Genomic DNA, 25,959 nt, shown 5'->3' with positions numbered 1-25,959 from the left:
AAATTTTTTTTTTCCTTCCTTCTCTTTTCAGCTGTTGCTTGTCTGCACTCCAAATGGCAAGATCGCAGGTCTTAGGAGAGTTTCCTACAACAGTTCTACGCAATGGCACAACTGAATTAATAATAAAAAAAAATTTAAAAGATAGATGTTTGCCTAATTTTCTCCATATGTACTCTATTTTCTTTAGTATAGAACAATCGTAGACAAAATTCTGCAGAAATCCTTCGAAGGTTTAAGTAACTTGGATGTAATATTAGATGCTGGCATAAAGTCAAACCTGTCACACTGGCACAGACAGCGAATGAGAGAGCAGTTCTCAGTAGCAGTTTTTAGTTTAAAACACTCCTCTGTTGCTTTCTTCATTCCCTTGTTCCTTGCTGCTGGGAGAGAGACTCGGTCCTGGGAAAATAGGATCCAAAAATTATGGGATGACAGAAGTTGCTTTCTTACACACATATTTTGCAGATGTGCAAAGCGAAATGCATGTGACTGAGCTTTGCCTTAAACACAAGAATCAGAAGAAACAAAAGGGGTGGAGAGATTTCTTATACTTGTTTGCCTGAAATGAATCTTTTTTTAATGTGTGTTTGCTTTTGTCCTTTCTGAAAGCAGCAAATGACAGTATTCCCATTGGATAAGTGGTTTGGGAGTCTTCAACTGATGTCTTGGCGGAATACTTTTTGAAAACGTGTTTGAAAGGACTGCTTTCTTACCCTCCTGCCTGTCTCCCTGGGGAGCAGAGTCTGCATCATTATGCGGCTACATTTTAACTCCATATAGTAGTAACAGAGCTCCACTCAAAATGAACAGATTCCTCTTCCAATTGTTCTTCAAATGCAGAGAAGTAAAATACAAATAGTGACTAAGGAAACTCAGTTCACTGTCAAATTGTGTATACTGATCTGTGAGGTAGGTAGTGGCAGCTGCAAAAGACAGCTTTGCAGTTCTTGCTATTTCTCCCTCATTTAGATGGGAGTCCTGCAGCACAGGAATAACCCGTTTGAAGAATGATCATACTTAGAGAAGAGAGAACAAAAGCAGCGGGGGATATTGTAATTTCTCTTCAGGGCCACTGCATATTAGAATCCAGTAGAATGTGAACTCCTTCCTGTTCTTCCACAAACAGCGGCAAATGAGCATCATCTTGCAATGATTTGCTTTCTTTATTGATTTCATCCCATAAATTCTTCAAAGATACAGCTTATTTTGTATGTAAACACATGTCTACTCTGCAGCATAATAGCTTAAACTTGCATCACTGTATTTATACTCACTGCAGACTGACAGTGCTCTGGACACTGAGGGGATTGCCAACATTGCCAGCTCTCGAATCAGTAAAACTGACTTAAAGACAGCAAAATATTTTAAATGAGCAGGTAGCAGTGAAATCTGTGAAGTACAGCTGAGATGTTCTTTCACCAATACTCTTTAGCTCTGAGGCAGGCTGATGTTCCTGGGCAGCTGCCTTTTCTTCATGGTACTTTTGCTGAGTGTCAGCTGCAGGTTAAAACCAAGATGAGAAGAATGGACAACACAGGAGTGAGTCATCATGATGGAGGAAAGCTAGTAATTCCTGAAAGGAAAGTTCCTCAGAGCATCGGCCTGATTGGTGCATCCAGAGTAGCGAGGGTTTAAATTTGTCCCGTATGCTCACGGTTCATTGAGGATCTGTTTGTTTGCATCCTTGGATATTAATAAATTCAGTGTCTTTTCTTCCTATCTAACAGCACTTACACGTTTCCTGGATTAAATTTGAGTGCTAATCTGTAACAGTCTCTTCTAGGCATTGTAGTAGCTCGGTGATGGTAGGGACTTTCAGAGACATATGGCTGACCGTGATATCCAGATTACCAATTTAGAGATCTATGGTGTTCTGTAATTTCCTTGGTAGGTAGATACTTGGTCATTGACTACAATATCAGAGACATTTGTTTATATGTTCACACCATGATGACCTACTTTTCCATTTTATAACAGTAACTCTGTGAACTGTAGTTCTTTACATGCATGGACCTCTCACAAAAGCAAAAATTCTTCATGAGGTTTAATATTTTGAGGAGTAAATATAAGCAAAAATGAGAAACAAAAATGTTTATGAATCTTCTTTCCATAGCTAGAGTGTTCTTTTCAACTCGAGTGCTTTTTTTTTTTTTTAAAAAAAAAAGACAACCCCCCCCCCCAAAAAAAAAACCCAACAAAAACAGATGCAGAAGGTGGTTAAAGTAACATAAGAGCATATGATGACTGTGGCTCCCTCATTCTCTATACCTACATGGACAAGACCAGCTTGTCATTGCACCTCTCCGCTTATTTTCTTGTCATTCTCCCTGACCATAAAATACCATCTGTGCAAAGAGGTGCTTTGAGGAACAGCCAAGTATCCATACTTTACTGTTCCACCTTCTGAATACCAGACGACTCCTTCTGTGAGAACAACTGAATACCACCCTTCATAGTTCTCAAGGTCATAGCCTTCATTCTCAGGCTATGTCTTGGCTGAAGAAACTTGTTGTAGAGGCAGGCACTGTGGTTGACTTTACCAAGAGAATTTACCCAGTCTATGACAAACACCCATCCCTTTTGTCACAGCATATGGTAATGGTAAATTCATCTGAATAAAGAAGTAATGTGAAGGACAGTTTACCTGTACAGAATGTGCTGGGGCCATACTGAAATTGCCAGGTGCAACCTCTTTCATGTAAGAGTAAGATAGTCTTTTGCAATCAGGATTCATGACTGAGAGGCAAGAAGAAACACTAACACATAGTAGCTTCGTACACATTTACCTCTGAGATATATATATAGCAAAGCAGATGCCACAGTGATAGTGCCTCTGCATGTTGGCTGACCTCCATTTCATGAAAAGAGAAAGAATATAGTGGACAAAATTTTGTAGAGTTTACATTTTCCTTGATGATGCTCCCCATGTAGGAGCTTAGTAATGATATATTCCTGCTTGGTAGGGACTTGAGATAGAGATAATGCAAACTGTGCCATTTACTAATTAAGTAACAAATAAAAATTTTTAATGGGAAGAACTATGTAATATTTTACTCCAGAGACCTGATCCTAGGTGAAACTTTCTTGGTTTCATGTTTTGGCACAAGCTCAGAATGCAGGCCATACTTGCCAAGGGTGCCAACTGTAGGGAATTATGAAGATATGCCTTTCCTTCAAGGAATAAGTAGCAGAAGGCTTCAAGTCCATGTGTCCTAAAGGGTTAAGTATCACTGCAGGGCACAGTTCAGTGTCTGTTTTCCAAAGGACTTAGTCCTAGTGGCAAAGCACTGTCGAAAAACATATCTCAGCACAAACTAAGAGCCACTATATTATGATGCAAGTGGTCTTGGAGAAATAAGAATTACTCTTCCTTAATAAGAAATGATGCAGAGGTACACCCTCCATCAGCTTTGCTTCAACCCTTCTGTTTGGAAGCCTTCAATCCATCAATGTGGTTTGCATGCCAAGTCTCAGCACAGTTACAGCAGTCTACCAATCCATGAATTGGCACATAGGGACTAGAAAAGACTTCTGAATTCTGCACTAAGTTTTGTAATAGCAAATGTCAGGCCTCAAGCTGGAACCTTTTAAAATATTATTATTATTATTATTATTATTATCAAGATTGGAAAAGACCTAAAAGATCATCCAGTCCAACCATCACCAATACTTCTCAGCTAAATCATATCCCTCAACACAACATCCAAACGTTTCTTGAACACCCCCATGGTCGGTGACTCCACCACCTCCCTGGGCAGTGCATTCCAGTGCCTGACTACCCTTTCCGAGAAGTAATATTTCCTAATGTCCAGCCTGAATCTCCCCTGGCGCAGCTTGAAACCATTGCCTCTAGTTCTATCACTGTCTACACGAGAGAAAAGGCCGACCCCTAGCTCACTACAACCTCCCTTCAGGAAGTTATAGAGAGCTATAAGGTCTCCCCTGAGCCTCCTCTTCTCCAGACTGAACAATCCCAGCTCCCTCAGCCGCTCCTCATAAGGCCTGTGCTCCAGACCCCTCACCAGCTTTGTAGCCCTCCTCTGAAGGTGTTCCAGGGCCTCAATGTCTTTCTTGCAGGGAGGGGCCCAAAACTGAACACAGTACTCGAGGTGCGGCCTCACCAGTGCCGAGTACAGGGGGACAATTACCTCCCCGTTCCTGCTAGTAACACTGTTTTTGATGCAAGCCAGGATGCCGTTGGCCTTCTTGGCCACCCGGGCACGCTGTCGGCTCATGCTCAGCCGAGCATCAATCAGTACCCCCAGGTCCGTTTCCTCCACACAGTCCTCCAGCCACTCCGCCCCAAGCCTATAGCACTGCCTGGGGTTGTTGTGGCCGAAGTGCAGGACTCGGCATTTGGTCTTGTTGAACCTCATCCCATTGGCTTCAGCCCAGCTCTCCAGCCTGTCCAGATCCCTCTGTAGGGCCTCGCTACCCCCAGGCAGATCCACACTCCCAGCCAATTTGGTGTCATCTGCGAACTTACTGAGGGTGCACTCAATGCCCTCATCCAGATCATCAATAAAGATATTGAAGAGGACAGGCCCCAGCACCGACCCCTGGGGAACACCACTTGTGACCGGTAGCCAGCTGGATTTAACTCCATTCACCACCACTCTCTGAGCCCGGCCCTCCAGCCAGCTCCTTACCCAGCCAAGAGTGTACCCATCCAAGCCATGGGCTGCCAGCTTCTGCAGGAGAATACCATGGGAGACAGTGTCAAAGGCTTTGCTGAAGTCTAGGTAGACCACATCAACAGCCTTTCCCTCATCCAGCAGATGGGTCACTTGATCATAAAAGGAGATCAGGTTGGTCAAACAGCACCTGCCCTTCATGAACCCATGCTGGCTAGGCCTGATCCCCCGGCCATCCCACACATGCCGCATGATCTCCCTCAAGACTATCTGTTCCATAACCTTCCCTGTAACCGAGGTCAGGCTAACAGGCCTGTAGTTCCCCGGATCCTCCTTACAACCTTTCTTGTAAATGGGAGTCACGTTGGCAATCCTCCAGTCTTCCGGGACCTCACCAGTCAACAAGGAGCGCTGATAGATGATGGAAAGCGGCTCGGCTATCACCTCCGCCAGTCCCCTCAGCACTCTTGGGTGGATCTCATCCGGCCCCATGGACTTGTGGCAGTCCAGTTGGAGTAGTAAGTCTCTGACCGTTTCTTCCAGAATCACAGAGGGGTTAGCGTGCTCCCCAGCCAAGACTACCAGGTCAGAGAGAGGAGTACCCTGAGGATAAGTGGTCTGACCTTTAAAGACAGACCTAAAGAAGGCATTCAGAACCTCCGCCTTTTCCTTATCCTCAGTGGTCACATTCCCAGCCTCATCCAGCAAAGAGTGGATATTCTCCTTTGTCCTCCTCTTACTGTTAATGTATTTATAAAAGAGTTTCTTATTCCTTTTCACCCCAGTGGCCAGGTTAAATTCAAGCTGGGCTTCTGCCTTTCTGATTTCACCTCTACACATCCTAACGACTTCCTTGTAATCATTCTCAGTTGCCCGTCCCTCCTTCCACAGGCAGTAGATTCTCTTTTTCTCCCGGAGCCTCAAGAATAGCTCCCTATTCATCCACGCCGGTCTTCTTCCCCGCCGGGTCATTTTGCGGCTCAGGGGGACCGCCTGCTCCTGCACCCTTAAGACTCCCTTCTTGAAGGGCAACCAGCTCTCTTGGACCCCTTTGTTCACTAAGACTGAATGCCAGGGGACTCCCCCTACTAGTCTCTTGAACAATTCAAAGTCCGCCCTCTGGAAGTCCAAGGTAGCAGTTTTACTATCCCCCCTCCATCATTTCATGGTCACTCTGTCCAAGGCAGCCCCCAACCTCCACATCTCCCACCAGACCTTCCCTGTTTGCGAACAGCAGGTCTAGCGGGGCAGTTCCTCTCGTGGGCTCTCTGACCAACTGCATTAGGAAGGCATCCTCTATGCACTCCAAAAACCTCCTAGACTGCTTCTTCTGTGCTGTGCTGTACTCCCAGCATATGTCAGGGAAGTTGAAGTCCCCCATGAGGACAAGGAGAATCTTGTACACTATTACAGTTCCGTGGATCCAGGAAAGCGCAAGAAAGATTAAATATAATTTAATATTGGTGGAAAAAAAAATCTATTTCAAGAGCTACAAAATAATAAGAACATCCTTCTGTCTCTTTGCATTAAATATATCAGCCCTCTCTTTTCACATCAGCTTTTCATATCAGCTTTTTTTTCCACTAGCTCATCTTTGTCTACTGCATCAAACAGAAATGAATATTCCTTACAATCAAATTCTTTCACAGTTGTTCTCCACACTGCTATAAACTCCCTTGCAGAATTGAGAAGTCAATTCCTTTTCTTGGATTAATTCACACTGCCAACACTCATTTTCTTCTAGTTGCATTTCCTCAGCACAAACCCTCAGCCTGGGGTGAGGTTTCCAGCAATATCTGCAAAGTAATTTCCCTGTCCTCCTTCAAACCCACTTTACCATTGCCCTTCTCTCTGAAGCCTACAAAACAATTTGCCAGTGGTTAAGCAGTTGATACGCTGCGATCTGTTTGTAAAGCTGACTAATACTGGACCATTGTCTCCCTCTTGTGTTGTGACTTTATCTGTTAGCTCTTATGTTTATTTGCATTGAATTCTCTTTCAAGCAAGGATCATTTTTTTTTGTTTGTTTGTTTCTGGTTCCACACCTAAGCCCTATAAAAAAAAGGAGAATCTTGTACACTATTACAGTCTCCAAGGGATACCACAATGCAAATAATAACAATAAAAAGAGTGTCTTGTCTATACACAGACCCAAGGATTTTAAGTTGTAGGTGAACAGTAGTACCCCTTTTAGTTTGGAAGAGTTTAACTGCTTATTTCAAGTTTATCATTCACGTACCTCCTGTGAATTCAAGAGCATGTCCAAGTGATCCCAATCCTTGTAGAACATTTGTTCTTGGTGTATTTTCTCCAGCCGCTCCTTCTTCTGTTTCCATTCATTGTATACATTTTCCTTCTCTTCCAACAGAGCCTGTAGCTTCTGCTGAATCTGAACACAATTTCCAGTGAAAAACTCATGTTGGTCTTTATACTCCATGGACCAAGGTAAGGTGGGAGGAGAAAGGATTAAGTGAACTGGAGGATAAGCCCCTTAAATCGCAACAAAATTACTAAACAGAAAAAAGTGAAACAAGTTCTAGCACTTCTATTTGGGCAGAGAGATAATCAGAGGTGCCTCATTTCAGAAATGGAGGAGCGCTTTTTACAGCATCTATAGCAGTGCAAGCCAAGAGCAAAGGCAGGTAATTGTTTATCAAGTGTACCTTCTAGAATCAAATCCTAATTCTCCATTATCTTTAGTCATAATGGTGCAATTATAGCATTTCAAATTGGGACAGGACAGATACTTAAACAAGTTATCAACACAGCATATTCTCCTAATCAGTGAATACATGCCTCAATTTAGACTTCATGTAATTTCAGCTTCCAAACGCTGCATATCTACAGGACTTCTATAAATGATTTTTTTTTCTGTGTTTTTCTACAGGCAAAGGACTTTACAGTCAAGAAGATTCCTAGTTACTAGACACATACAAAATTCAACAAATTTTCAGGAAATAGCTTGGTCAGATGAGAGAGTAATTTGCACAAACTCTGCAGTCTTCTGAAGATCTTCAAGAGATATGGTAATGAATTGTCAGGGGAGAAGTAAACTAGTGGGAAAAAAAAATTAATGCTGTGAGAATCTAAGAAGCTATTTTTCTTGAGTAAACTGACATTTTGATTTCCATGTTTTATTTCGTGGGAGTTAAATATACCAGCAGAAAATGTTTCAATTAGGCTTTAAACTCTCTCATATGTTTGAGTGTTTTCATTCTTCGGTTGACAGGTTTTTGTCCAGCCTGGTCTGGTATGCATATAGCACTGTAACGTGAACCACTGCATTTGTGTGAAAACCTAGTTTGGGAAGCAAGTAGAATTATCTCTGTTGCTCAGAACACACTGAATTTCTCCAAGAAGCCCAGCTGCAGCAGGCCCTCAGGAGATGCCAGCACTCATGTACTGCTGAGGTACGAAGTAGAACAAATGTTTTTGTGCCCAAGCTAGGTAACACACTGAGGTAAATGTAGGTCATGCATATGAATATGTGTGAGTGTACACATGCATTTGTATGCTTACAGCACAATATAGCATAGAATGATACACACTGGTGTTAAGTAGCTGAATGTGTGTGGCTGATCTCAAATGAGTTTCTGTTACCTCTTTTGATCCTATTTCCTTATCTTGCAAGAGTGACTGTCCTAGCTGTACAACATGATTATACTTCTCTTCTCGTGCTTCAATCTCTGCCAGTAGCTGTTGATGCTGGGTAAGTCTCAGGCTGCTAGTAGATATGTCCCGAATGGTCTCCTTGGCTCTCATTTCCCTTATTATTTCTGCTGTCCATGAGAAATAGTCCCACACCTGGAACGCAAGAAAATGTGAAAGTTGAAGTTAGAGATCAAGCTTGGGTTATCAGACAGGAAAATCATAGGCTGACTGCTCAACTTCAAGTGAATAATAGGTAATAAAATCACAGATAAGAAAGAAAATATTTCATTAGGGCTTGGAGTACTTCTATGAATTTTAACAAGGGTGAATAACATGACTGCAGGATTTTCTACATACTGTGTTAAATAATACATGTTTTGTAATATCATAATCAAACATAATCAACGACAACATGATATCATTTATTGCCCTTTAGTCCATCATTCCTTAAGTGTTTTCTGGTGTTATTAATTCACACAGGATAAAAAAAAAAAAAAAAAGAAAGAAAAAAAATCACTATTTTTCTGTGACTTAGTTTTTGCTAAGTCAGGTGAAAAACAAATGAGCTCACTCTAATAGAGGTGGAAAAAAAGGCAAATTACAGGTCAGAAAAATTTGCTTAAGCATATCAGACGTGCAGATTCAGCTCCTGGTTTGTAGAACTATATGACAGAGATTGGTAGTGAAACAAATCTGGAAGGAACAAGGATGTAACGCTAGTTTACTTTTGAAATCTGATGAACCAATAAACATATTTACTGTATCTTAAAATGTCTGAAGCGTTCAGCTGAGGCAATTACAAGCAAGAAAATTCTAAACAAACCTCAGCATTATCTTCTGATTGTGACTGAAGAAACTTGTGCAAGTAACAACAGTTTGCCATTTTCTGTGTGTCTTTCTCTGCACTTGATTCTGCACCTTCACCAGTCCACTCACTTTAGGCATACCATTTGAATCTGTAATAGGTGTTATGCTCTTATGTAAAAGAGAAGAATTTTTTTTTGTAAAAAATAGGACTGCAAGGGACCATGCTGGGGATTACATAGGATGATTAATTAAGTCTCATTATGGTTTAATTATCTTTGGATTAGTTGGTTCAGTTCTGAGGTGGTAAATGTTCTTTTAGTTTTTAAGTGCATTTTTAAAAAGACTGTTACATACAGTAAGTGCTAAAGGAAAATGCTCTTTTACTACAGGGAATGAAAAATTTTCTCTTGTGAATGGTTGCTGGCTTTTCCACTGAAGGAAACAATGTAATGCAAATAGCTTCTTGCCTGTTCCATTTTACCCAAGGATCTTTTATCCCTATCACCAAAATTTTGTACAGCTCAAAGCTGGCTTGTGAACCATTCAGCCAGGAAAAAATACTTTCAGAAAAGCACCACAAAGTTGAAAATGGCCAATTTGGGGTCTTAGGAGTTTAAGCTTTAAAGCCAAGATACTCTTTTCTTAAAACCAGTGAACACAGCTACTAAATGACTCTAAAAGAAGCACAGTCCTTGTAAAAAGAGGCCCATGTAGTGCATATATTTTGGCATCATTTTGATTTGCAGAACTAATTCACACACAGCTTGATGTCACTATAGACACTGGCATTGCCCTTGGCACTATAAATGTCTGAGGCTTGGAAATTTTAAGGTAAGTATTATGAAGAAAAACCCATAAATCTCAGCATATTTAAAGCAATGGAACAAGTCAAGAGCCAATAAGAGATTATTTGACTTCCACTGCCAGCAACATTTAAGGATAGACTAGACATCAGTCTGTAGGAAACTCCTAAGCAGAGCGTGACTGAGACCATGTAGATCCTAGCACAAACTTCAGAAAAAGAACCTCAAACTATTCAGAAATACTTTGAATCAATGTCTAAATTCCTTTTCTTTGACAGTTTCTTGGACGATTTGGAGCCCTCTGCTATTACTGTGTGTTGTCAGTTAGGGCCAGCTCTGCTATTTAATCAGACTAAAATCGTACTTGATGGGATGCAAAGAGATACACTAGATAAGTGTGCAGAATTCTCATTTCATGGAAAGGTTGATTTGTTTTTGTTTCACTTCTTAATCTGTGTACAGTTTCATAATGGAAAAGCCCCATGGACTGCATATGAACAATACTAATGAAAAAAAGTACACTGAACAGCTGTGACTAATATTAAGTTTGTAGGCCTCATGGCATGGCTGAAAGAGGAAAGGGAGCAAAGTTGCCTCTTTGTGCTCAGCAGTTTGGGGGACGTTCTACAGCAAAGCTGCTCTAACCTACCCTAGAGCTACTGCGATGCTTACAGTCATTAGAGATGGCTGTGTAACCCTGCCTTGTCCCATCTGGACAGAAAAATGAGCTTACCCAATCTGCAGAACCAACTTTTCACTTCATCAGGAATTATTGTCAGGAAAGGAGGTGAAAATTTAGAGGATCAAATCATAGAATCATCTAGGTTGGAAAAGACCTTTAAGATCATCGAGTCCAACCGAAAACCTAACACTGCCAAATCCAGCTCTAAACCACATCCCTAAGTGCCACATCTACACAACTTTTAAATACCTCCAGGGATGGTGACTCAACCACTTCCCTTGGCAGCTTGTTCCGATGTTTGATAACCCTTTCAGTGAATAATTTTTTCCTAATATCCCATCTAAACCTCCCCTGGCACAACTTGAGGCTGTTTCTTCTCATCCTACCACTTGCTACCCGGGAAAAGAGACTGACACTCACCTCGCTACAACCTCCTTTCAGGCAGTTGTAGAGTGTGATGTGGTCTAACCTGAGCCTCCTTTTCTCCAGGCTAAACAACCCCAGTTCCCTCATCCTGTCCTCGTAAGACTTGTGCTCTAGACCCTTCACTAGGATCAGGAATATTTCTTGTCAGCAAACTGACATCAAATAGACAGGGAAATGCTTGAGGCGTAATCCCATCTACGTATGTCACTCAGAATACAGACCTGGCTTTCTAATTTTGTTTTATGATGTTAAGAAAGTGCCTTAATAACTGTGTAGCCCTGTCTATTAAGCACAGGCAGATTTATATATATTTTAAGGTGTTCATTGCTTGTAAATTTACCAATGCAGATGAAAGGACACACTATCAGAGCAAGAAACAGGCTATAGATTTGCCATTCAGATCACAGGATGCATCACATATTTCAGACAAAATTAAAACCAAAGGTATTTTGTATTGTCCCAGCAATAAAAAGAATAAAAGCACCTCTACCAACAGGACATTTTATATCTGAAGTCAATAACTAAATTTATGACAGAAGATATAAAACAACTCAATAATAATGTAAACTCTGAATGACTATGTTTTAATGGATAAATCCATCAAGATCCATATCCTGATGAAGATGTCCCTAGGCTGAGGGCTTCAAGAATCTAATATATTTTAGAAGAGTACATACTACTAGAAGCTTGCCTTGTTCTTACTATCATCCCTAGATAACTGTCAGAAAGATAGTGGACAAATGAACCTTTCATCTACATCAGCAGAGTCACTCTAATTTTCCTTAAGTCGTATGCTTATTAATTTTTTCCCCATGAGCAGTTCTGTACAAGGCAATGGATTCTTAACAGTTAAAAACCAAATCAACCAAACTCTGAAAAAAACAAAGTGCTATATGCATCCTTTATCTCCAACTGTACCATTTTGGATGAAACATGGCAAGTAAAGCTGGTCTGAACACTTAAGAAACTTAAAGTGGATTAGCCTAATGTGCAGAAGCCTCTCATGCTAACACAAAAGCATCATGTATACTTTATTGTGGTCTTGATCTCAGCTCACAACTTTAAGAAGACCTTGTGGGAAGGTTTTTTCCCTACCCTGAGCATACCCTGGATATTCTCTGCTTCCTAGCAAATGTGGACACAGAATTTAATCTACCTGAGTTATCTTTAATGGACACTGAAGTTATAGCTGGAACAGTTCAAGAATACGAAAAATGTAAAGGTATCCTAGAAATCTACATTAGCAACTTCCTTCATGATAAAAGGGAGGACTCTTGCTGTTTTAGTACCTGCTACTGCAGTACTTGCAGCAATAATCTATTAATTTTCAGTGGTGTTGCTCAAGTTCCTTCACTGAGACTACTGACATTCACAAAGTATTCCATGGCAAATCATAGCTCAGGGACCTACGGAGTTCTTTGGAGAAAAAAGTACTGTGCATTGCAGATGATGATATTACACAGATATACGCACATCATTTTGTTTAAGCAACTTGAGGGGTTACTGCAAAGACTAGTGAGTTGTATTTGATACATTCCATTAATTAAGTTAACTGAAGGTTATTGCATGCCCTGAGAGAGAGAGAACAAAGTTTTAGCCATTATAAATAGGAGTCTAATATCTGTTTTTATCACTCAGTGGGAATTGCAGAGTCTTTGAAAAGATTACTGTTACTCCTGAGAAGTGATGACCATATCTGACAACTATCAATTCTCCCATACTCAGTTGGATACAATCTTCCCTTCCTACAGAAGATAAAAGATCCTTGTCTTCTAACACCTTTCTAAATAGCTCCAACCACTTAAATACTTGATCAATAACACAGATAGCACTTGCAGCCTTCTGCATCAACCTTTGCAGCTTGGAAGCACACCTATGATTCATACACATTGAAGGCAGCTTTCCCCTGTGTGCCAATGGACAGAAAGAAGAGGTGCTTACATGTGTCTGAAACTGGTAAAGCTTGTACGCTTGTTCCAGAAGTTTCTTGCGCAGTTCCACTTTAGACTTCAGGGCTTTCCACTTGGTCAGTATTGCTTGCTGCTTTGCTTTCAGGTCTTCCACCTGCTTCTTTGAGCAATGGGTCAGCACATGATCTGCAGAGTGGATCAGCTCCTGCAGCTATACACAAGGACAAAAGAAGAGGGTAGGAAAGAGAGACTTACAGATATCCAGCGAATATCAGAAAAGTTATGATAAGGGCTATGTTAATTGTACATGAAATGTCAATTCAAGTAATGTTTTCTAACTTTTCTCATGCTAAAGAAAAGCATCCCTAATTTCAGTTCTATGGAATAACAGTGACATCCAGTGTTTGCTAAGGCTCATCACAACAGTGATTTTTCAAATAGGCAGGCAGATTTTGTTTCTTCTTTTTACTATACCATTTATTACATAAGCAATGCAAATAATAGCTAACCATACCTTGTTTTTCCTAGTGACCAAATAGATTAACCGTGACTACATTCTCTTCATGCATCTCTCATGTTCTTTCACCTTTAAAACTAACAAGCAGCTAATGGGATCAATTTTAGTGTCATCTGCCACGAGGCCAAGACATGAGGCCACTGATAAGCAATACTGGGATAACTACTTCAGTAAACTCAATATAATACATGCTGTGCTAACTATACCATTAGACGTACTAAACGAAGAGATGAAAAGAAAACTCATACCAATTTTATTGGTCTAGTTGAAGCTAAGCCATATACAAGGAAGTTTTCTAAACAACAGCTGTTCTGATGAGCTGAAACTTTTCACAAATTTGTATAATGAGCCCTATCGTTCCTTCTCACAGTCCAGTTCCTACTCCTCTAAACTTGTTGAAAATTCCAGACTGCTGCCCCATCCTTGCTTCTATAATCCTCTATAGTCAATCAATGCATTTTGTGTTCAATGAATGTTCAGTTTTTCTGCATACAGAATAGATTCTCTGTTTTCCCTTGTAATCACCTTGAACACTTTGAAGAAGGCGGTAAACACATTATAAAGCCTAGCATAATCGTACATTTCAAACAGTGATCAAAAATGTTCCTGTGAATCACTTCAATAGTCAGCGCTCATTGTAATATGTCCCTTATTTGTAAGGTTTTAAATGACCTACTTTAAATTACCTAATACTGCCATCAGACCTTGAACATATTAAAAAAGCAGAAGATAAAGGAAGATCCTTAGAGATTTCCAGGCTGTCATAGACAGCCTGTAATAATTTGGTTCACAATACCAAATTATTACTATGATTGTCTTGGAAACTTGAATTTTGGCTACATGTTAAAGACCACAAATGATTTTAATTACCTGCTGCTCATTCCCAGAGAGCTCATGCTCCAGGGCCACGTGGTTCCGGAGCTGGGTTTGCACACCTCTCATGTCCTTAGCAATGTCATCTGGAATACTTTTGGACTTCTCCTAGAAGGAAGAAATTAGAGAAAGCTTTGTTACTTTCTACTTCCAAGCAAAACAGACTACAAGCCTACTTTAGTTATTCTGTGTAGTGCAACTCATACTGCACACTTAATGACATCCTGGGTTACTCAACTATGATAGGTAAAAGGAAGGCAGAAAAATCTGTCCTAGTAACTCATTTGTAAGTATCTTAGTGATTAAGCTGTCCAACTGGACTATGAGAGATGAAGGTTCAAGTCTTTCCTTGATCAGACAATAAAGGAGAATGTCTTACAGGCTTTGAGTTGGGAATCAACCTTGAATAGCTACTGCAGTGACATATAGTGAATTCTTAAAGTAGCATTAACAACCAACAGTTTCTGGCCATTCTTTAGGATACAAGTGGTCTATCTGTGAACCAACTTTAGATAAAAATTCAGTTATACATACTCAGGAAAGATTACTGTAAAGATAAGAGAAACAGAGAGACCATCACATAAAAGGAGACTTAAACATTTGTTTAGCTCAAAGGTTCTGAGAGCATTTAGTTGTTACACAGACACACACCAGGAACACAGCAAGCAAAAATAAAAGGCATTTCAGCCAGAGGACAACACTGTTGCTAGAATAAAATTAATAGAAACTTGCTCCAGGTCAATTTAGGTGAAAATCAGAAGAATCTTTCTAATCATTGGAGAAGTGTATTTCCATAACAGATTCACAGGCTGGTTTAGGGTACCAACAACACATCTTGGTAAGGTGCTGTAAAAGAAGATGCATGTTGTAGTTGCCTGTGCTATGATAGCACTGGAGTTGGTGACTTAAGCAAATACTATGTTCCTATGAGGAATGGCTTTCCCTAGTAGACATCCAAGCAGGGTACACAGGAAAGGATGGGCAAGATGACTGAAGTGCTCTCCTACTCAGTAGTGAAGCTTATTAACAAGATGTGATGTAAGAAGTGTGTGTTGGTTGCCTGGACCAAACTCAGCATGGGGATAAACCAACAGCTGGTCTGTGATGTGTTTCTGAACTTGTCATTGCCACAGAATTAACTACTTCATCATTGAAGTTAAATATGCATCAGTCTCTGAAAATCCCAGCTGGTATACGGTGAAATATTATTAAGTTTGATTTTCCATTCATGATAGGGAAAGAAAATAGGAATATAGTCAATTGGGCAGCCTCTGCCAGTGCAAGCAAGTAGAAAATCTACTGTGCATAACCTAACAAAGCCCTGTTGCCCTGCAAATAGTGGAAGCTCTGTTGGATCATGGCCTCCTGTACTCATTTGCATTAGGGAAATCGCACCTCTCATTACAGCAAGGATGTGGTTTCTCCCTGAAATTCTTCAGGATACTCAGATAAAACAGAAGGTTAAAGATTTTCATTGGGACTTCTCCCCCTAGATTTCACACTGGGACTGTTTTAAATTATTGCCAGTACTGGGCACTGAAATGAAAGGAAAAGATTTTTGGCCCAGCTTTTTGCATCAGGTCATATGATTGTCTGACAACCTTACAGGCAAACAGTCACTGTAATCGAGAAAACGACTTTTTCACAAGACAGTTCTTTCTTCAGCACATAAAGCTACAATGGTGTACAAAGAACCACCACAGTGAGGCAGTAAACAGTTTCTTAGGCCTGATGGCTGCGAACATTACTATATGCATTGCACTGTCAGACAACTTAGTTCAAGCCCTGGTCTTCTCAACTTATCCCACAGATCAGTAACTCTAGCTGCACCTGGTTTCACCAGTGGTTCTCATAAGGTGACCAGTGAGATGTCTATGGATTACCCATTATTTTTTTTTTTTAACACTTTGAGTAATCACTCAGGTTTCTTACTGAGATTTTTTTTTAAAATAGCAGTAAGCACACTGAGAATCATAAGAGTACTCCATAAATCAAGCTGAAAGGAAGTTCACAGTATATGACATTTTCCCATTATTTCTTACCTCAATATGGGCCAGAGCATCTATTAGATCTTGGTAACACTTGTGAATCACCTCAGCATCTCTCAGTCGTGCACCTCGTAATCTGGTAATCTCCAACAGCTCCTCCCAGGAGTTCCTACAAGGGATGATGGGGAAAAGCACCATGTAAAACATTCAAACTAGGAGTAAAGGAGATTAACGGTCTGAAGAAAGACTGAAAATAAGACCTCCTTTTACTTTGTTTTTAATTTCTGCCATTAAATTCTGTGGAAGTAATTGCCTGTCTCTCACCACACTCTGTCCATGTCCTCTGGTCTACTCCAGGCACTTAAATAGATGGTCCTATATAACTGTGCCCCTTTCCAATATGCTTTTCAGGTTCTATGTGCAGGACTTGGAGGACTGAGTCAGAACCTACTATTCCCTTCATGCTTCCCTTTTGGGCCAGTTTGAACCGATGCCAGATGTCAGAAGCTCAGAACATCTTAATGTTGTTCTGCAGAGCAGAAGCAATAAAGAAGCAACTAAACTCTTAGCTTTTCAGTTAGGTGATCCTGTTTCAAAGGGTAAAGGAAGTTCACTCACTCCTTACTTGTAAAACACTTCTGATGCAATTTACAAGAAGCCAAATCAGCAAGCAGATAATGCCTGCATTATAGTATTCTATTTTTAAATGAGGCATGGCAGCAGCTCTCTATCCATGAGCTAACCACATATTTTGCAATCAGAGAACTGGGAGGACATGCCTTATTCTTTTTTAATTCCTTCTCACTTCCTCCTCTTCGAGAGTGAATTGAAAGGACAAAGCATTCTAGGGATAACTTAAGTCTCCTACCTTAGCTCTTTCTGCTTCTGCCGAATTTCCCGGGACTCAGAATGTCCACAGTTCAGCAAGTTGTCTGCCAGCTGCTGGAAAGCCACAACTCTCTTCCCAGCTGCTTCCAGCTGGGGTCGGAATGTGTTATATTTGGCACAAAGTTGCTTTTGAAGGAACAACAACAATAACAGAAAAGGCATTTTGAGTGCTCTTTTCCTAAACATACCCCTCACCTATCAGAGCACAACTGAAAGACAGGTAATAAAGTGAGCATATTTGGATATGGAGAAATTGCAGAGAATTGCTGGATTTTACTTCTAAAGACTATGAGAAGCTAGAAACTATTAGCAAAACACAAGGTTTATGATGCAGATGGGAGGCAGAAACATGACCAGGGATAGAAAAATATTCAATGTACAATTAATGTAAATTATTAAATTGTATGCTTTCACTTCAGGAATGCAAATGTGTATTCAGTATTATAACTGGATAATGTAGTCCAATTTTAAGATTTAGGACACAAGATATTTTAAATAAATTATAAAAATGAAGATTCCAAATGGCTATTGATTTCTAACAGGCTGATGTTACATTAGTTTCTGTGCCACGTGAAGAAGTATAGCTGTAGATGTCTGTACATCAGTATTTGTGATGAAAAAAAAAATCCTTAATGGACATCACCCTGAAATATTATTAAAAATAGAAAGGAGTTGTTCTCTGAAGGTGTAGACATTTTAGCATGCAGTTGTTACATGCAGCTCAGCCCCCATGGTAATAAGATGTAAGTCTTAGGCAATGCTGCCTGTCTGTCATAACGGATCAATCCTTCCCACCCACTTTTCATCCTTTTCTCTTCCCATCTCCCAGTTATTTATACTTATTTCTTAGTCTGTCTTGTAAGTTTTCAAGGACAACCTTAGAATATTTTTCAATCTCACTACATACAGTTTTGTTGATTTTTGATCTGTTACTCAAAAAACTCACCAAGACATGCTCATAATCATTTCCATAGTCTTCAGAGCTGGCTGTTTGTTTCTGATGAGTGATCCAGTCTTGCAGATCTTCATATTCTCGTAGAAACTCATGCAAGACAAGAGTCTCATCCAGCTTCTTCCCTCTATGGTGGGAAGGAGACAAGACAATACAATTAGACCAAGGGAATGTAAGAGGAGGGCTGTTTGAATCACAAATTCTTATCACAAGAGATGTAGCCTGCTGAGAGAGTCCAAACTGCCAAGAAGAACGAGGATCAGAGGTACAAACCCAAACACTGATAAGGCACCACGAGACTCAGGTTAACATTAAGCATCAATGAACACAAAACATTTCTGTGTTCAACACTCACAAACATTTTGATATTTCTAGATTTAGTATTTCTTTTTCTGAACTTTTCATTCACAGGATTTTCTATGGGTGCTTTTACTTTTTAAATTGTAAACAAGAATAAAAACAAAAGGAAAAATACCAGCAGTTCCTCTAGGCTTAATTATTCTAGTATTCAGTCTCCTTTATTTGTTATTCTACTTGCAGAGCCTCATTCCTTTTCTGGGTGAAATTTTTGTGGAGGAAAAACCTAAACTGTTGAGACCTTTGTTTCTTCCTGACAACAAACCAGAAGTGTTTAAAAATCCTGTGTACAAGCAAACTGTCCTGTTGTAAACATCTTACTGTAACAATAACAAAAAGGAAGTTAAATGAAAAGTAAATTACTCACTGAAGAATAAAACCCTTCCTATACTAGCACAGCCACTGAGCATAAAGATAAGTGTAACTATAATTGTCTCCCTTTTGCTGTGTAATGAATTAATTAATTTTCAAGAAACATTAAGGAAACCTTTTAAAAACATTTTTTTCCTTTTGATAGCAGATTCCAAATACCAAAAAGGTAAGTCAGAATTCAGCATCTCAAGTCACTTTACAGGCGGATGATGAAGGGTAAAGAGGAAATTTGGGGGCTTAATATGTAGCAAAACTCCCCAAATAAAATGTAGAGTTCTTGCTTAGCAATAATGAAAAGCCTGTGGGTGCATAGAATTCTAACTTAAATTTCCTAAATACAATTGAAAAAAAAAAGGAGATAATGGATATGATCTAAATTCCAGTGATGTAACTGGATCCTTTATGACTTCAGTGGGCTTTGAATCGAACCTAGGATCCAAGGAACAGTTCTAGTTTATACCTTGCCGCTGCTAGTTCCTGCAACTTCTGGAGTCTTGAATGAACCTGTTCCTTTGGTGCATCAACCTCAACATACTGGATGGGCCCCACAAGAGGAAGAGTTTGTGCACTTTCACTCAGTTCTTTCATCAAATTTTGGTAAATGGCAATCTCATGCTCCAGGGCCTGGCAGAGAAAAGAGTTGATTGAGAGTCAGTTGTCCAAGACAGTCACTGTTTGAACTTTTGCACCAGCCTATGGTGTAGTCATTGAGATGTTGAAAAAGGAGAAGAACTTTCTGGAAGCATGTGACATTTCCAAGACTGGATGAATTTTAGATAATTTTCTAGCAACATTTTTTTTGGGAAAAAAAAGTGCATATAAATTAAAAAAAATTAGGTGAATAGAGACAATTAGAAATTCCTGATGCACTATTAGGCAGAGAAAGGTATTCCTGGAACAGTACTCTATCTGTATCTTTGATTTTAGGAAAAAAAATAAGGCTTCTGCATGCATCTGTTGAGACTGACTATCAGATCATAGCCAGTTTTGGCCTCAGAAAACTAAGATAAGAATATTCACCGTTCTCCTTTTCCCCCAAACTAGATTTTTTCCAGCCATATTAGTAAGCTGCATTGATCAGTCCATTCACATGTAGACATACATCAATGCAAAATATCTTGTAGATGGCTGGACACTTAAGTACCAAGGAGACAGGAAATTTTACAATTGCAGACAGACCAGAAGATCAGGCCAGCGTACAGAATTTAAGCATAGAAATACCTTATGTTTCTTGAGGAGTTTCAGTGTTCCATCTTCATCCTTACCATAGTCCTTGCTTGTCACAAGTGGGTATTTTTCTGCTATCCAAGCCTCCAGTTCTGAAGTGTTCACTAAAAACTACCAGTCAAAGAGAAAGCAAATTAGTTTCTACCTGAACTTTCAAAATACTCACGTAAATTCCAAATGGAGGATGCACTGTAAGATGTGACGTTTTATTAAATAGCAAATAAAGAATATTTAATCCCAATAATTACTATTTCACACTGTTTTTCTGTCAATTCATAAGAAGGAGGAGGGCACAGACGGAAATCTTCAGTGCAGGATAACTAAAGACTTCCCCAGGCATCAAAGCTCTTGCAGCAAGTTTCAAGTTGTCTCACTTTTCTTTCTTCACATCACTATCCTTGACTCTACCTTATTCACTGAGGGCAGGGGCTAACTCTGCAGTATCAGTGTGATATTTCTCTTCCCACTTCCTGAGAAGTTCAAATTACCTATAAGAATCAGGCTTCATAAAGCCTATAGTATGGACAGTTGTTTTTATAGATGGAAGAGATAAGAACCAGATGATCAAACTCCCCAGGGAACATACTTTAGGTGGGCCTGTGAACTCTGTGCAAATGCTGTTTATGTCTACAAAACTGCATGTGTAATCTGAATAACTGCACTCCTACATGACCTACTGATGACAGAAAATTTGGATTATTGAGATAAATATTTGCATGTTGTTCTGTTTTATTTTGTTTTTTAAACAGGCTAAACATAGAGGTCCAGTATTCTGTTGAAAAAAGTGAGGCCAAAACACCTAACTTGCTGTGAGAGTGAAAGAGTATTATCAGTTTCTCATTATCATTTTGTTGCCTGGAACAGGCAAAGATTGAATGGCACAAAAGGTCCCTTCTTTTCTGATTTCCTAGTCATAATTCTCCAGTGTGAAGGGCCAGTTCAGGATCCATTCCATTACTTAAAGTCAAAGCCTGAGGCTGTATAAAGATATTGAGAAAGGAGCTACCACTAGGAGAAATGTGTGTTCTACACACCATAAGGGTGGGTACAGAGCCCAAGGCAAACCTCTAGAGCGGCAGATCTAGAGTAGGGGCTGCATTCGGCTATGCAACTCAGCCCTCCATTCCCGTGAGTCTGGCCTCAAGTGACTGAGTGGATACCTGTCCGATCAAAGCTGTTTTGTTATTTAGTTTAAAGCTTTGGTCCTCTTGTTTGTCTGTACAAGCTACTTTGTAAGCACTTTGCTGTAAGTTGTACCTCCTGGAAGCCAACTGAATGCTGCAGCTGCTTCATCCTTTCCTCACAGGCCTTCTCCAAGCCCTGCCAGGCAGCCACAAGCTCCTGGCATTTCTCACTTATTTTCTGAGCTGACAGGTGCTGGCCTACAACCATTGTCTTTCCTTTATCCAAGACTCGTTGGACTTGCTGTTTGTGGGCATTCACTTCTGCCTGCAGCTCCTGAGAATGAGATAAAAGAAATAAGAATAAAGGAAGGGTATGTTACGACAAGGAAATTCTACGTGCTTCTAGTCCCAAGCAAAACTGGCAGCTGGTGATGATAGCAGAGTATAGCCAGTGGGGACACAAGGACTGTCTGTTTCTACAACAGCAGCAGCCTCAGCCACTGGTCCTAGCCCCACTTGTATAATGCTGTGCTCTTGGTGCTGCCATTGAGGAAGGAGATAAAGAGTCTGTACGGCGGCAGCAGACATCCCTTAACTTCGCTACACCCTCAGCATTACTCACTGAAGTCCTGGGCCTGGTGCTCTGGCCTGATTTTACCCCTTCTCCTTACCATGCACCTGTCCCTTCCCCTGCCCAAGACAAAGAGACTCAAACTCTTCAGAAATCAGCATTAACATGTCTTTCTAAATATATTGACTATGCCTTGTTCAAACCATTTTACAAGCAGTACAGAACTAAAATAAACATTAAATGGCTGTTACACACCCTCCTAGAGAACCTAGCATGACAAACCTCAAGACTGTATGTATAGTGAAGCAGTAAGCATAGAACTAAAATAGGATGAGCATGCAACAGTTAAAATATTCAATTCAGATCTACCTAGAAAGCAAAAAACTTCTTTTTTTTTTTCTATTTAGTGTGAGGTACACTAGCTTTTCATCCACTTTTAATGGGAAGAGCTACAAAATTTCTCAGAATAATAATACTGAAAATTATGACAAATTTTGCAGTTCTCACAGGAATTTTGTGTTTACTCTGAAAATCATCACCACATTGCTGATTTATCTCAATCCACTGGAGCCATTTTAGTTGGGCTAGTGCTGGAATCAATGAACGTACTCATTGAAAGTGTGGCAATACATTTTGCTTGCAACAGCCTTCCTGAAGGTAAAAGAGAACTGTGCAGGTGCTGGTTTGCAGGCTGAGGTGAAATGCAATGTGCCAACATGCTATAATACACTTAATTAAGAAGTTACCTTGTGTTTTTGCAACAGGCTTTGAGCCACATCCAAGGACTTCCCACAGTTGGTGGAATGGGCAATAGGCAATCGCTCATTAATCCAGCTCAGTTCCATGTCATGATAATGGTAGAACTCATAGAGATCCACTGCAGCTTCCAGCAACTTACGCCTCTGATCAAGAGGTGCTTGCAAAGACTTAAACCTAGGGGTCATCCATTAAATATGTCAAAACAAAGCTTTATCCTGATTCTGCCAAGGGAATTAGGCTATGATACTACTGTGAAGATTAAAAAACACTGGACACTATCTTACAATTAAATTTTAAATGATTAGTGCTGGCTGCACATACAAGAATCCCTTCTCCAGAAGGCTATTTTTGGCAAGTAGACTTATACAATGACATGAAATGTAAGCAGAGGAAAAGTGATTTACACTTTTGAAGTCCTAGGCTTGTCCTGTAATGTTTTAAGGAACTAGTCACTATTGAATGCTGGATCACTGCACTTCATAGAAAGCAGTGGATGACTTATGGATAAGCAGAGGACTAAAGGAGGAGTGCAGCACGCAAGGAGCAAGGTCCAGTAATAACAGTTGAGGCAGGTCAACAGGTAGTTGTGTAGGTGCAGATCAAAGCACAGTTGTGGTAAAACTGGGAGGAGAAAGCACCCCTGAATATGGGTTAAACCTAATCAACCGAAATACATTTTCTGTAAGGTAGAACAAAAAATGCTATTTGTCACAAGGAGTGGAGACAAAAAGAGAGTTACACCTCACCTTTTCAGATATTTCTGTGTTTCATCCAGAATCCTCTGGGAGTCAAAGTGATTGGTGGCCATTTTCCTCGCATGAGATACAATAGAGTTCATTTTCTCTGCCAGCTCTCGTGTCTCATTTTCCAGCTGTCTGTGCTGCTTGAGTAGATCACGGCTAGAGCGCAAGTCATGGCCTGTCTCAGATTCCTGAAGAACTTTCTCAATTTTCTCTATCTTCTTTTTGGCATCCTGTCAGGAAAAGATTACGGCACACTCGTACTGACCTTTCACCATAATTTTCTTTCACTCAGCCCCTCCCATGATAGCTTCCTGGACACAATTTTTAAATCCATATGTCCTTTCTTAACACGATGGCCAGGTATCTCTAAGAGGCATCTCCTGGGAATATTTTGGTTTGCACACTGTACTCTTCTCTGAGACACTAAAGTACATCATTGAAAACAGTCTCTCTGAACTATCTTAAGTGACATAATACAAAACAATCAAACAATCTTCAAAGGCTTCAGGTTATAACTACAACACAACAGCAGTTCCATGACATACTAGTATCGAAACAGCTTCTCAGCCCATTGTTCCTCTCATACAACTTGCCTGGACGACAATATACTTAATACAGTGCCATGCCTCCAACCCCTAAACAGACTCCAAACAAGCATTTATCTTTGCACAGCACTGACCCATACAGAGAGTTTTGATTGTTTTCCCAGTACAGGATGGCCACACAGATGCAGTGCTGAGCCCAAGTTCAATGGCTTTGTGTCTTGGTGCTGTGCTGGCACTGTTATCCTGCTCATAGCTTTGGAGTGAGCTTGGTCAGTATTACATTGAATTTTCTCTCCTCAGACTGTAGACAAAATGGACACCTTAAAACACACTTTTATCTGGAAGGTATTCTGCTCTTTTTCGTAAGGACCACACAACAGAGAATCCAGGCTCTTAGGCCATTCCTCCCCTCTGTTCCCTATCACCTCCTGACCTGGAGCAGTTCCATGAGCTGTTCTTGCTGCCCAGCTTGTCTTAGCTTGTCACCTCGCTCTATCATCTTGCCATACAATTCCTTCCACTTCTCTTGAAGCTCTGACATCTTCTCCTGGATAGAAACTGCAGCATAATGGTTGTCTTGAATCAGCTGATTTCCTTTCTGGAGAAACATAGCACATCATTTTTTTGAGCAGACCAGCATCTATGAAGTTTGAGACAAGATGGAAGACTTAGCTCCAAAACTTCCTCCACCTTTATCAGTGTTGCAAAGTGCTCCTCATTAGCCATCATTTCCTTCTCAGCAGCCTCATGCCACTTCAGTTTGCGCAGAATATTTGTTGGATCACGATAGGATTCATCTGATGCAATCTTGTACTTCTCTTCCATCCATATCAAAATCTCAGCGGCATCACGATTAAACTCCTTACAGAAACAAACAGGATTAAATTGATCTAACTTCTAATTCTGTGTGGATTTGCAGTGCATCCTTGCTGTTAGGATCAAGCTCTGATTTTCTTTTTTTTCCTAACAGTTAGGAAACATGACATATTTTAATATAAAATTTGTTCTGCATACTGAACACCCTTAATTGAAGAGGTATGATCTCACACCATTTATGAGTTTAAGCCCTCAGAGTAATAACTTTTAGGTCTCTTTTTTTGTCATCTTTACTAATGTGTTATTTTTAACTGTCAGTCGAAGTTCGCATTTTTGATAGACTATTTTAACCATAAGTGTAACAATCCTCCAGTATAACTTTGAATCTCAGCACCGGAAGCTAAATTTGGCACCAAAAATACATTATTAAGGCCTGGAACAATAAGAATTAATGAGCAGAATAAACTCATCCAGTAGACAAAACATTCTATTGATATTTTCCATTCAATGTCTCCATTTTTGTTTTGGTATTTTGCTATGGTTGTGGCTTTGTAAGATTTATTACTAGTGCATCACCTGCTGCCTGGAAAGTGAAATTCTCAGTCTCATAGACAAAGAGAAAATGTGCTGCAGTAGGAATGCTCAGCAGTTTGAGATTTGTGCCATATTAAGACAAAGGGTAAAATTACTTCACACATGCCTGACAAAATGTGAAGCATCAGTCCTTTTACCTGCAGTTGTAGGGAATCCAACAATCTCTGTTTTCTCTTGGCATTGCTTTGTATCAGCCGCTCCCACCTTCGCCGGAGAGTGACCATTCTTTCTTCAATACTACCAAGAAAACAGAAAGTCCAATGCAGCACTGGTCATATTGGTTCCCCTTGATTGTGCTGTAGTCATGACTATGATATAAATGAAATCTAGTTCAACATCTCTGTTGACAGGAGGAAGGCATATATGGCCCTGTCCAATGACCACGCTGGGCTCATCTGGAAAGCAGCTATTTCTTGCCGGTTGCCCTGGACTTTCATTTTGTATGGCTGTGTTATACTAGTGAATTAGAGTCATGTATGTTTTACTAAAACACCCAGACCTTTCTCTTTCCCAATATTCCACCTTAATGAATAATTTTCTCTGTGTAAGTGCAATGAGGATCTGGAATGGCCTTCTAATTGTAGTAGTGCTGGCAGGAAATCAGATTTTAAGAGCAGTTTTATAAATTTGCGGAGGGAATTTTCAAGACTGGTGATCACAAGAACATGGTCTTTTTGGCCCAAGAGGTCCATTCTGACCCTATATTTCTAATTCTTGTCT

General features: G+C 40.2%; 1 protein-coding gene across 1 annotated transcript in view; it reads right to left on the bottom strand.

Moving 5' to 3' along the window:
• The window catches only part of SPTBN5 (spectrin beta, non-erythrocytic 5), a 108,185-nt gene that overhangs the window by 58,344 nt on the left and 23,882 nt on the right, over positions 1–25,959 (bottom strand). The window contains exons 19-33 of the mRNA XM_086748721.1: positions 25,377–25,476; positions 24,520–24,690; positions 24,263–24,427; positions 23,288–23,514; positions 22,529–22,715; positions 21,345–21,545; positions 20,082–20,198; positions 19,321–19,484; positions 18,126–18,258; positions 17,160–17,305; positions 16,346–16,460; positions 14,301–14,411; positions 12,945–13,124; positions 8,235–8,438; positions 6,874–7,023 (exon numbers count right to left, since the gene is read on the bottom strand). Of these exons, the coding sequence (XP_086604847.1) occupies positions 6,874–7,023; positions 8,235–8,438; positions 12,945–13,124; positions 14,301–14,411; positions 16,346–16,460; positions 17,160–17,305; positions 18,126–18,258; positions 19,321–19,484; positions 20,082–20,198; positions 21,345–21,545; positions 22,529–22,715; positions 23,288–23,514; positions 24,263–24,427; positions 24,520–24,690; positions 25,377–25,476 (2,371 nt within the window). The remainder of the gene's footprint in view (positions 1–6,873; positions 7,024–8,234; positions 8,439–12,944; positions 13,125–14,300; positions 14,412–16,345; positions 16,461–17,159; positions 17,306–18,125; positions 18,259–19,320; positions 19,485–20,081; positions 20,199–21,344; positions 21,546–22,528; positions 22,716–23,287; positions 23,515–24,262; positions 24,428–24,519; positions 24,691–25,376; positions 25,477–25,959) is intronic.

The sequence above is a fragment of the Chlamydotis macqueenii genome, chromosome 5 (assembly GCF_036417535.1).
Source record: "Chlamydotis macqueenii isolate bChlMac1 chromosome 5, bChlMac1.mat, whole genome shotgun sequence".
Classification (NCBI taxonomy): Eukaryota; Metazoa; Chordata; class Aves; order Otidiformes; family Otididae; genus Chlamydotis; species Chlamydotis macqueenii.
Note: the sequence above shows the minus strand (reverse complement) of the source record. Positions and strands in the feature narration are given on the sequence as shown.